The sequence below is a fragment of the Diceros bicornis genome, chromosome 18 (assembly GCF_020826845.1).
Source record: "Diceros bicornis minor isolate mBicDic1 chromosome 18, mDicBic1.mat.cur, whole genome shotgun sequence".
Classification (NCBI taxonomy): Eukaryota; Metazoa; Chordata; class Mammalia; order Perissodactyla; family Rhinocerotidae; genus Diceros; species Diceros bicornis.
This window is the reverse complement of record NC_080757.1, coordinates 47,516,588-47,530,009: the sequence shown is the minus strand read 5'-3', so window position 1 is coordinate 47,530,009 and position 13,422 is coordinate 47,516,588. Positions and strand designations below refer to the sequence as shown.

Here is a 13,422-nt window from a genome sequence, read left to right as displayed (position 1 = left end):
GAGAAAAATAGATCCAAGTATGCTTATTAAAAATGTTTTAAAAACCTCTGATAAATGGGATATATACATTCAAATCATTGGAGTAAAGAGAATGAGCAAAGAAAATAGTCTCTGTGGCAAAAAACTGAGATAAAAATCAGGAAAACAGCTAAGAAGCATTTAAACAGAAAGCATAAAACAAGAATACAGAGGCAATGCCAGCCCTTCATTAATGTGAATAGGTTAAAGCTCCCATATTAAAAGCTGAAGACTGTAAAGATTGAGTGAAAAGAAAAAAATCCAATTATACATTTATGAGAAACATACCTAAAATCAAATTACCACGAAAGGTAAAAAATAAAAAGATGGGCAAAGATATGTGAAATAAAGGCAAAAGAAAGAAAGGAGGAAAGGAGGGAGGGAAGAAAGGAGCGAAGGAGGAACACATGGATAACTCTACTAATATTGGATGGAGTAGAATTCAGTGTTACAAAAGCATTAAATAGGACAAAGAGGGTCATTTTATATTGCTTAAACATAAAGCTTGCAATGAAGATGCAATCTGGGATTTTTATGAACTAAGTAAGATGCCATTGAGGGGTATAAAGCAAAAACTATTTGAAATCAAGGAAGGATTAACAAAAGCCTAGTAGACCAGAAACAGACTGTGTATCAGTTTTTGTACTTTCAGGAATACATATTGGTTTTAAATATTTATGGGCAAATTTTAAATATTTGTAGGGAATTGGTTATATAATAAGTCATAGGTAAAACCTTGATGAATTCCAAAAAGTAGAACATGTATAGGCCACATTCTTTTAGTAAGTAAAGCTAGAAATTTATATTAAGGTATTATATTAATAACCTTTACTTGCTTGGAAATTTAAAAATGTATGTTCTCATAAGAAACTTTTAGGTTAAAGAAACATCATATGTGTAATTACAAACAGATTACCAAATAGCAGTTAAGCCATGCTGCCAAATCTGAACTCAGAGGCAAATTCATTCATTCAACAAATATTTGAGCATCTGTTTTAGGCAGTTGAAATACATTGGTGAACAAAATAGACCAAAAATCCGTATTCTTAAATCTTAATCAGACATTAGAAAAATATATAAAACAAGTCAAATGAAAAAAGGAGAGAGGAAGTAAAATAAAAATACAAGTATTAACCATTAGAAAACAGAAAAGGCAAATATTATTAAACCATTCTTTTGCAAGTCTAATCTTGAGAAAAGGGAACAAAATGCTAGTTTACAGAATTAGGAATGAGAAAGTACTATAAAAATAGAATGAACTTTTTTAAATTGAAAGAGAATTATGAACAGGTAACCTTGTGGTAAGACTTCAAGAATCCTCACTATCCAAACTCAGGAACTAAATCTATTTGAATGATGAAGCATAATTATATTCTATGCTTATAAATTTCAAGTCTCAATGAATCATATCAAGGAAAGAAATTTGGAAAGTTGCCATAGTATTACCTACAAAAAGAAATTCCAGACCTCATGCTCATGGTTTGACAAGTAAAATTCTTTGAAATGGTTAGGAAACAAATAATTTCCTTCTTATAAAAAAATAGCTCCAGGGGCTGGCCTGGTGGCGCCAGCAGTTAAGTGTGCGTGCTCCGCTGTGGAGGCCTGGGTTCGGAGGTTCGGATCCTGGGCACGCACTGACACACCACTAGTCAAGCCATGCTTTGGCGACGTCCCATATAAAGTAGAGGAAGATGGGCACGGGTGTTAGCCCAGCCAATCTTCCTCAGCAAAAAAAGAGGAGGATTGGCATCAGATGTTAGCTCAGGGCTGATCTTCCTCACACACACACAAAAAAAAGTAGTTCCAGGGCATAGGGGGAAGAAAAGATTAAATCTTTCCCATTCATTTTACAAATTTAGCACAATTCTAAGGTGAAACATGGCATAGTTTTTTTTTGTTTTGTTTTGTTTTTAAAGGCAGTCTTCTAATGCCTCAGCAGGATTTACCCCAGAAAACAAAGTATGGTTTATTATATCAGTTAATGCTACAGGGACAATTGATAAAATTCAATATTCCTGTTTAAAAATAGCTGTCAATTAGGCAGGTAACTAAAAGAAAAGATAAGACTAATGTAAAGGATAAAAAAAATTTATAGATGATAAATGGTCATACACTTAGAAAACTGAAAAATTTGGCAAATTGCAAGATAGTACTCTAGATGTATAGAGCCTTTGTTCCCTAATGCTTTATGTAGCTGCAGTTATGTGTTTGATTTGCATATGTGATTCTGTAGCTTCACATATGAGTGTGAAGGAAAAGTGTGAAGTCTGGTGTGTCGAAGGAAAAGCAGGGTGGCCGATGGGACTGGTGGGGGCCCAGTGAAGACAAGAAGAGTCATATAGGAATTGTGGTCAGAGAGGTGTGGAGGGCAGGTGGGTTTGCACAGATCAACTTATCCCTTTTCCTACCACCACGCTAGCCTTTCCCAAAGTGGAATTCTCAGACTCCCAGGATATAATCTGAAAATTTTTAATTTGCGTTTTGGTGATAATCTAAAAATAAATTGACACATACATATCGGGGATCGTCTGAATGACCATCGTATAATCAATTGATACCAACCCTTTTATCCATCTGTGTTTATGATGACACAGTATCAGTACCAGATAATCAACTAAAAAACTTTTCATGCATTGTCCCTTGAACCGCAGTACAAGGACATAGTGTTGGGGTCCAGAAGTTCTCAAATTAAAGCACTTGACTATGCATGCGGTACTTTTTCAATTTATCTTGAAGAATAAGTGAATGAGAATAACCAAGAAAAGTTAAGAAGAAAGAGTAATGAGGGAAAACTTGCACTGCCAGTTATTGAAGCCTTTTATAAGCCACCAGAATTAGGAGAGTGACCCCAAAGGAAACTAGACCAGTAGAAGCAATTAAAGAGGCATTATATGTGAGAATTTGCAGTTATGACAAAGGTGTCATTTTGAGTCAGGAAAGAAAGACTAGATTTATCCATTTATGATACTGGAATAATCAGTTTATGCTTTGGGGGGAAAATAGACCTCTGCCAACATACACCATGACTGAGGACATACTTGGGAAGACATGTCTGATTAGAGAATGCAGAAAAATTTTAAAAGCAATAATTAAAGCCAAAAAAACCCCCCACCACATTTAAAAAACCTTTTATAGGCTTAAAAATAAATAAAATTTAAAAGCAGGCAGCAAAGTAGGAAAAATACATATTTGTAATTTATATCTTTAGTCTATAAAAAGCAACTATAAATAAGTAAGAAAAGTAGTGGAATAGACAGAGCATGGAGAGAGTTCCCAAATGCTGACCTCTATAGTAACTGAAGAAATTCAGACACGGTGGTCCTATTATACTATTTCTGATGGCTGGAATATTTTACTTTAGTGATGATACCTGGGGTTAGCAAGGGTTCAGTGAAATGGGCACTCAGTGGTAGGAGTGTGAATTGGTATAACTTTTCTAAAATTCAATTGAGTACTGTGTTCCTACTATAAACCCAGTAATTTTTTAGGGGTGGTGGTGGGGGTGTTTATTCTAAGGAAATAAATAGAGGCACATAAAAATTTATAAGCAAGGATTTCACCAAGGCATTTATTTTAAAAAAGAGAAAAGGAAACTATTCTAAATTTCAAAATAGATTCAGTTTTATACATATGCAGTAATATTAAATACCAGTTATTAGAGCCAGCCTTGATGACCTAGTGCTTCAAGTTTGGTGTGCTCTGCTTTGGCGGCCTGGGTTTGGTTCCTGGGTATGGAACCACACCACTCATCTGTCAGTAGCCATGCTGTGGCGGCAGCTCACATAGAAGAGCTAGAAGGACCTACAACTAGAATAAGCAACTATCTACTGGGGCTTTGGGGGTGGGGGGAAGAGAGCGAGGAAGATTGGCAACAGATGTTAGTTCAGGGCAGATCTTCCCCCCGCAAAAAAAACAGTCACTAAAAGAAATATACACAGAAATATAGATATATTCACAGAAGGAAAAACAGGAAGTGAATACAAAACTTCAGAAATGGGATGTTATTCACTGAGTAATAATGAAATAGGACATTGTAAATTAAAATTAGTTACCAAATAATTACTCTTAGCAACTGTTCCACAGGGGAAAAAATTCCACCTGTTCCCGTTTGAGTAAGTTTAATGAAAAATGGAAATTTCTAAAAGACTATAGAGCCATTCCAATTAAACTTCACTTATTCAGTAGATGTTTATTGAACAGTAACAATGGAGGCATTCTGTGAGCACTTTGCCCAGCTTTCAGGATGTAGTGGTCCTTGCCCTCCTGGTTCTCCCAAACTTCTGGCAAACAGCAATAAGAAGTGCTCATTTATAAATGTAGTTGGCCCAGAATATTCCAGTTTCTGTATGTTTTGTTTAAAATTCACATGAATTAACTGTGTATTAGATTATCATCTTATTTTTGATATTACATTCCTAAGGAAAGGCAGCCTTATAAATGGTATATTTTACATATTTTCTTCTGTCTTCCCTATTGACATCTTGGCTTTTAGACTCATAAGGAGAATATTAATTGTTTTCTCACTCTACTACAGAAAGCAGGAACTGGAGAATGGTTGTCAGTGAGCTGAGTGAAAACAGGCTCACTGACAACCCAGTGGGTCCTTTGGGTGTGGGTATATGACTGAATCCATGCTTGGGTTGTCGGCCTCCCATAAGTCTTTTTGAAAATTGAAAAGAGTACATTCATCTGAAGTATTGAACAATATTTCAACTCAAAATTCTGCTAAGGGCATATAAGCATTCGTAATGTTTTGCTGTTTATGCAGGTGCTCCTCAACAAGTGGTAACTCAGATCATAAGAGGGCAGCCTGTTTCCACCGCAATCTCTGCCCCTAATGCAGTTTCCTCAGCACCTGGGCAGAAAGGATTAACTTCAGGAACATCCACTGCAAATCTACAGTCTTCAGCCTCACAACCCCCTCGCCCCCAACAAGGACAGGTGAAGCTTACCATGGCTCAACTCACTCAGTTAACACAGGGCCACGTAAGTACCATGACTTCATTTTAACTTTAGAGGTGATCTTATTTATTCTTCCTATAAGTTTAAAAATGTACTTATTTTCAGGGGTTTAAGGGCTGGCCCCATGGCCTAGTGGTTAAGTACAGTGCACTCCGCTTCAGCCTGGGTTTGGTTCCCGGGCATGGACCTACACCACTTGTCAGTGGCCATGTTGTGGTGGCAACCCTCATATAAAATAGAGGAAGATTAGCACAGATGTTAGCTCAGGGCAAATCCTCCTGAAGCAAAAAGAGGAAAATTGGCAACAGATGTTAGCTCAGGGCGAATCTGCCTCAGCCAAAAAAAAAAAAAAGTTTAAAAATGTACTTATTTTAAGAAATGGCTGCTTCCTCGAGTCAAACAAAAATACTTCTTAAAGGCAAGATATAGTAAACCTCAACTGTCTAGACTCCTTAGATGGTGAGCTATGACAGTGACGTGGATAACCCTTTTAACTACCAAAATTTTATTAGTTGCCCAATTTCCACGGGAAAAATAAAATTTGAGTACGTTAAGCTTTAGCTTTCTTGCAAGACTCAATATTGTTATCAGTTCTTCCAATACTAATCAATTGATGGAATGCAGTTCCCATCAAAATCCCAAGAGATGTTTTTGTGGAACTTGGCAAACTGAATTTTAAAAATTATATGGAACTGCAAAGGATCAATAGCTATAACACTTTTAAAGACTAGGATTTGCCCTATGTGATAACCTGATATCAAAACTTAATATAATGCTTCACTAATTAATACAGTAAGGTACAGACACAAGGTTAGATAGACCAACGGAACAGTAAAGAGTCCAGAAAGTGACTCATGCATATGTGGACATTTGTTATATGATAGAGGTGGCATTGCAGATTATTGAGGAAAGGACAGACTTTTGAGTAAATGGGTGCTGGGACAATTGAGTGTATATGGGAAAACATGAGATTGGACCACTATCTCACTCATAAACTCAATCCCAGGAGGATAAAAGTCCTAACTGTGAAAGGCAAAACTATGATACTTTCAGAAGCTAAGATAGAAGAAAATCTTCATAACCTCAGGGTAGGAAAAGCTTTCTTAAACACACAAAAAACACTAAAACGAAAAGAGTTATAAATTCAACTGCATTAAAAATAAGAACTTCAGTTCATCAAACATTATAAGAGAGCATGAGAAGAATAAGAGAAGATATAAATACAACCAACCAAGGATTGTTATCCACCGTACATGAAGAATTACTATAAGTCAAGAAGCAAAAAATCCAATAGCTCAAGAAAAAAAAAGGGCAAACAAACTGAAGGGCAAAAGAATTCGAAATATCCAAAAATCAAAAAAACTGCTGAACTTTATTAGTAAAAAGGGAAATGCATATTAAAACCATATACCTAAGAGATTGTTATAAATTAAAATGTTGGACAAAATCAAGAGTTAGCAAAGACGTGAAGCAGAATGAACTCTCATGCACAACTGGTAGTAGTATAAATTGGCTTAGCCATTCTGGAAAACTCCTAGACATTATCTAGCAAAGTTGAAGATTGCATGCCCCAGGTCCCAGTAGTTCTCCTTCTAGGTCTGTTTCCTAGAGTAGTTCTTGTTCATGTGAGCACCAGGATAATGGACGTGAATATTCATAGCAACATTGTTCGTAAGAGTCAAAAACTGGGAACAACCCAAATGTCTATCTACAATCAATTAGGTAAGTAAATTGGTGGTACATTCCTGCAGCAATGAAGATAAACTACAGCCACACAGAACTACACTGTTGAGCTATGTAACAAACTTACATTAGGCTTTCATTTGTATCACATTCAGAAACAGGCAAAACTAGCTGTGTTGTGGAGAGATACAAGGCTGCTACGTTGTTTACCTTGGAGAGGGCACCATTCCTATCATATTTTTTGTGGATGGTGCACCTGAAGTTGTGAGCCTGTGGCCCTATAAATCTATACCTAATTAATAGCACTGTGAAGAAATGTGATGTTATCATAACAGTGAGAATAGTGGTTACTTCTAGGGGAAAGGAAGGGAATTAAGATCAGAGCAGGTCACATCGGGGGCTTCTCTGATACTGGCAGTGATGACCTGAGTGCTGGCTTTATAGATGTTCACTTTATAATTCTTCTTTAAACTTAGTGTTTTATGTATTTTTGAATGTACACAAAACATGTTTTAGAAAAGCAAGAGTATGTAAGGGACTCATGAGTAAAATGGAGCTTAGTAATAGTACATGAACTTTGTAGCATCAGTTTTGGCTTTTGGGAATTTGGAGTGGGTTGTTTTTACTTTTGCTTTCTAATTCTCCTGGTAGTTAAGGTTTAAGTCCTGGACATTAAGTAAGAAGAAGCAGTACATACGGAGTTTTTAGTTGCTAGTCTCCATTTTGATAACTCCTCAGACATTAGTGGCCCTCTTGACTTGGTATTTGCATTCCGTGTCTAAAACCCTAAGCTTTTTATACTTGAGCGCACACAAACACACACCATAGGAAATTTGGTACATACTGAAAAAAGCAAAACTAGGAGACCTGGGTTCCTCCTTTTATCTCACCTTTAACTTGGTCTCTAACTTTGGGCAGGGGACCTGAACTTTCTAACCTGAGTTTCTTAATTGGAAATAAGATTATAGTAATATTTTCTCTCCCTATTCTACAGAGTCACAAGTCCATTCTGAAAATCAAATGAGGCAGTATGAATAAAGATGCTTTGAAAATTGTAAAATAATATAACTGGAAATCAGAATTTTGTGGAGACCTTAGTCATTCACTATAATGCCCTTATTTTATAGATTGGGAAATTTAGATATGGAGGAGTGATGTTACTTGTAGACAGAGACCTGGCTGTCCATTTGGAGAGCTTAGACTGGCATTCTGCATTGTTGCTGTTTTTTCCACTAAACAACATCAGTCTTTTTAAATAAATATTCTTATTTTACCTTATCTGAATTCCTCCTGGTGCCGTTCCCTAGACATTCAAATGTGTATTTTCGTTGTATTAAAGGATCTTTTCAACATAAAAATGATATACTTACAATTAAAACATCAATAAAAAAATATTAAAAAAAATAGTATACTTACAGATTGATACTGTGAACACTGTGTGTTGTGTGTTTTTTCCATAGGGTGGCAATCAAGGTTTGACAGTAGTAATTCAAGGACAAGGTCAAACTACTGGACAGTTGCAGCTGATACCTCAAGGGGTGTCTGTACTTCCTGGTCCAGGACAGCAGCTGATGCAAGCTGCGATGCCAAATGGCACTGTTCAGCGATTCCTCTTTACCCCATTGGCCACAACAGCCACAGCAGCCAGCACCACCACCACCACTGTTTCCACTACAGCAGCAGGTAGAACTTGGGGTCTATCATAAAGGCTGCATGTTATTCCTGCAAGTTACTGGGCTAACAGGGGGGACAGGAGGACCAGGGCTTATCTTTGGGAGGATATGCCTCAAGCCAGTGAGCTTTACAGCTGATTGGTCAGCCTCACAAGATCTCGACAAGATCTCTTGTTCTTACAGATTCGCTGTTACCGCCATCCCCCCATAAAGAACGTTGAAGGGTTGGGGAAGACAGCAAAAAAATGTGGATATTTTTTTGGTAACGATGCCCACACTTCGTCTTTTCCAAGCCGTATAGGCACTGATTGAGTCATAGAGGTGATCTCACAGAGGTTGGATATATCCAGCTCATAACCTACAGTTGAGAGCTGCAGGTCCAGAACCACTTTGTTAGCCTCTTACTGCAAGCTCCCGTGGCTAACTGCCACCACTCCATAGGAGTAAAATGAGGGTTGCCGTTAGCCTGGGCCAGAAGACCTGGCCGATTTCCAGAGACTGTGCCTTGCTTTGGAAGCCAGCCCTCTGGAGAGTTAGCAGAGTGTGCAAGAGGGTGGCCAGGAACCAGGACCCACACTCCCCAGTTTAGGAGAGTCCTAACCCAAGTGTGTCTAAATGGAGTGTTTCTAAGGCATCGATCTTCTATACTGAAATGCAGATTTTTCACCTTTAGAAAATCTCCTTCAAATTCTCCTTTAACCATGGTCTTATGTTCTCGAGTAATAGAAATATTTGGTCTTTCTTTTTCACAGGTACAAGTGAACAAAAGCAGAGTAAATTATCACCCCCAACACAGGTGCAACAAGCCAAAACCTTGCCACCAGCTCAGTCATCAAGTGTGAGTCCTCCGGAAGCCCAGCCACAGACTGCTCAGCCTTCAGCTCAGCTCCAGCCCCAGCCCCAAACCCAGCCCCAGTCCCCAGCTCAGCCTGAAGTTCAGACTCAGCCTGAAGTTCAGTCCCAAACAACTGTTGCATCCCATGTCCCTTCTGAAGCACAACCCACCCAAGCTCAGTCATCCAAACCCCAGGTTGCAGTACAGTGTCAGCCTCAGAGTAATGCCCAAGGACAGTCTCCTGCTCGCGTCCACAGTCCACCACAGACTCGAATACGTCCATCAACTCCATCCCAGGTGTCTCCTGGACAGCAATCCCAGGTCCAGACTACAACCTCACAACCGATTCCAATTCAACCACATACATCTCTTCAGATACCTTCCCAGGGCCAGCCACAATCACAACCCCAGGTACAGTCTTCAACTCAAACTCTTTCATCAGGACAAACGTTAAGTCAAGTTACTGTTTCATCCCCATCCCGTCCTCAGCTACAAATACAGCAGCCACAGCCCCAAGTCATTGCTGTGCCTCAGCTGCAACAAGTCCAGGTTCTCTCTCAGATCCAGTCGCAGGTTGTGGCTCAGATACAGGCTCAGCAAGGTGGTGTGCCCCAGCAAATCAAACTCCAGTTACCTATTCAAATTCAGCAAAGCAGTCCTGTGCAGACTCACCAGATTCAGAATGTGGTTACAGTGCAGGCAGCCAGTGTGCAAGAGCAGTTGCAAAGGGTTCAGCAACTCAGGGATCAGCAGCAAAAGAAGAAACAGCAACAGATAGAAATTAAGCGGGAACACACCCTCCAAGCTTCTAATCAAAGTGAAATCATTCAGAAACAGGTAAAGTTATTAAGTAAAAGCAGCATGTTCAGTAGCTTGAATTATTGTGCTGTGCATTAGACGTAGTGTCTGGTTGTCTTAGATTTCCTAAATGAGACAGAAGTCACTGGTGTTTCCATGTAGAAGCAGCACTGGATTGACCCAAAAGTACCGAATGACTTAGTACAGTTTGGAACTCTTTGTGGGATATAAACAGTAGAAAAACCACCTGTATTTGGAGAGAACGAAGATCGGAAGAATGGAGTTAGGAGTTTAAGTATCATTAATACAAAACTTGAAAGTTTAAGTTTTAAAGTCACTTCAAGCATCATAGCAGTTTGTTTGAAGTTATTATTTGCAGTTGTCATTCCTTTGTTTGCATGTAGGCTAAGCAAATTATAGACAAATTAAACTCATTTGCATTTCTAGCCTCTCCTTTATAAAAAAGATTTAAATACTATTATTCCATAGCTTAAATACAAAGTGGCATCATACAGTAGCATCTTAGTGAAGGCAATTTAGTTGAGTTAGAATTATTCTACCTAAAATGAAGTCACAAGTTTAACATCCTGTAGCATTACTGGAGAGAACGTTCTTTGCATCTACAGCGTGCACCACTCAGCACTTGTCAGGATTATGAGTGTGGATTTCAAGTGTTCCCAAATCATGAGACCTGTGGTCAGTTCCTGGGTCTCCCATTCACAGTCCATGAAACTCACTCACCTCCCCTGAGCTACATCCTCATTAAGTCTCCCTCTTTCCAGCCACACAAGATTATTATAATGATTAAAGGAGGTCATATATGAAGAAGCACTTCTATTTTATTTTTTATTAAAATATATTTGACATATAACGTTATGTAAATTTAAGGTGTACAACATGTTGATTTGATACATTTATAAATTGTAATATGATTGTTATTGTTGCGATAATTAGCATCTCTGTCATGTCAGGTAATTGTCATTTCTTTTTAGTGATTGGAATACTTAAGATCTAGTCTCTTAGCAAGTTTGATGATTATAATACAATATTGTTTTAGAAGCACTTTTTAAACAGCAAAAGGACTTTAAACATGTATGGTAATATTCTTTTAAAATTGACATCATACATAATTTGTTAAAATTCATTTTTACCCAGCTTTTACTACTATATAGTCTATAAATTGGGAATTATTACAGTGTATGTCTTTACCCTAATCTCTATACAAGGCAGGATGAAGGTGGAGAATCTTTAAAATTAATGCCTGGGAAGAGAGCATAATGTTAAAAACCTGCCCTTTGGAGAATGGTATCTGGGTTAAAATTACAGCTGTATGACTTATTTAATCTCAAACAAGTTGGTTAATTTATCTCATTTATAAAATCATCCCTGATTTCCAGTGTTAGTATGAGGAATAAATGAGGTAACGTCAAATGTTTACCTTAGCACGGTACCCGGTACATGCTAAGCACCCAGGCCGTATGGTAGCTCTAATTTTATTTGTATTATGATATAAAATTCTTAGAATTTCTTTGGGAAACATATACATTTGCTCAGATTTCTACTTTTATCTGTGTACCAATTTGTAGTCATTATAAAATATACGTTTTTGGATTTTGTTCTGTCCTGAAGGTGGTGATGAAGCATAATGCTGTAATAGAACATTTAAAACAGAAAAAGACCATGACTCCAGCTGAAAGAGAAGAGAATCAAAGGTAGGGAGAACTGTTTCTAACCTGGGAACGCAGGGTCTCACTGGATGTAGGTCTCTTCTCTTTAGCATGTGCACACACACAGGAGTTCTGAGTTTATGGTTTTTTATCTTGATTTTGAAGTTCATTAAATGAGAACACATGGTACTAATAGGTGCTTATAACTGGTGTGAATGACTCTTGGAAGCTTTCCAGTCAGAAAGTTTGTATATCAACTGTAGAGACGTAGAAAAATCATGTCTTAAGCCTTTCAGAGTGAAATGCCCAGCATTACATAGGTTGTATATTTCTCTCTAGAATGATTGTCTGTAACCAGGTGATGAAGTATATTTTGGATAAGATAGATAAAGAAGAAAAACAGGCAGCCAAAAAACGGAAGCGCGAAGAGAGCGTGGAACAGAAACGTAGCAAGCAGAATGCTACCAAGCTCTCTGCACTGCTCTTCAAACACAAAGAGCAACTCAAAGCTGAGATACTGAGAAAGAGAGCCCTCCTGGACAAAGATCTACAAATCGAGGTGCAGGTAAGAAGGTATTTCCTTTCTTCCTGTGTCCAATGTTTAGCATCTAATTTTATTCTTTTTTCCCTTGAAATTTTGGTTAAGCTTAAAATTTCAGCTTGTTTTCTGACATTTGCATCTTTGTACATAGAGTAAAAAGCAGTGGGACACATGTCTTTTGAAACGACAGAGATTTTATATTTTTAAATGTATATTGTAATCTCTAAGGGATTAGTCTATTGATTAAAATATTTGAGAACTCTCTTGGGAATAGCTTTTATTGTCTATGCCACAGTCTTTCAAAAACTTAGCAGGAGTCAAGTTTCTTACAGAGAAACTGAAATAATGTTGAAAGAATGAAAAACAAAGTGTGCCCATTAAATAAGACCAAATTTCTTCCTTGATCTGTAACCGATCCTGCAGGCGTTGCTAATCCTATGCTTGCTTAGGGAATTTTTTGAAAAGTGGAAGAAGACATCTAGTCATACATATTTAGACAGCTTTTTAAAAGAGAAGTAGGCTGTCTAAAGCATCCCTAAAAGTGGCTTATATTTTAAGAAGGTGAGAAACATTAAGAAAATATTGATGAGCCCAATAACCATTACGCATAAGTCTGAGACGTTAGAGATCTTCCCACTAAAGTCAGAAACCAGCCAACAGTGCCAAAAATCATTATTATTTAACATCTCTGGAAATTCTAGCTAATGTGTTAAGCCAAGAAAAGAAAAAAGAAGATAAAATTGTTATTGCATATGATATGATTATTATATCAAAACCCCATAAGAAAAATTTTTTTTCATTTATGAGAGAATTCAGTAAGGTAGTCACTTAACTAGATAAATATCGAGACTATAACCATTGTCAAGGTGTAATAAACAAAAGAGCCAATTCACAGAAGCAACAGAATATCTAAAATACCATCTCCCACCTCAAATTAAGATACATTTCATATCAAAAATTTTAATATAATAACCACAAAAATAATAAAACATGATTGTCATTTTTATAATCTTGGAGTAGAGAAAACCGCTCCTAAGCATTACAAATTCCAAATACCACAAAGGGAAAAGAGAGATTTGATGACATAAGAAGAAAAAAAATTGTGTAGGAAAACAGATACTATAAACAACATTGAAAAACAGATAACAGAAAAAAATGTTAGTAACATTTATGGCAGAATTAGTATTTCTAAAATTTAAAGAGCTCTTAATAAGAAAAAGACGAACATTGATTAATTAGATGAGG

The 13,422-nt window shown here is 37.3% G+C and overlaps 1 protein-coding gene across 1 annotated transcript in view; it reads left to right on the top strand.

The window, feature by feature from the left end:
- BPTF (bromodomain PHD finger transcription factor) overlaps nucleotides 1–13,422 on the top strand; it is a 141,360-nt gene that overhangs the window by 106,311 nt on the left and 21,627 nt on the right. The window contains 5 exon segments of the mRNA XM_058561375.1: nucleotides 4,787–5,004; nucleotides 8,124–8,346; nucleotides 9,089–10,008; nucleotides 11,599–11,681; nucleotides 11,976–12,201. Of these exon segments, the coding sequence (XP_058417358.1) occupies nucleotides 4,787–5,004; nucleotides 8,124–8,346; nucleotides 9,089–10,008; nucleotides 11,599–11,681; nucleotides 11,976–12,201 (1,670 nt within the window).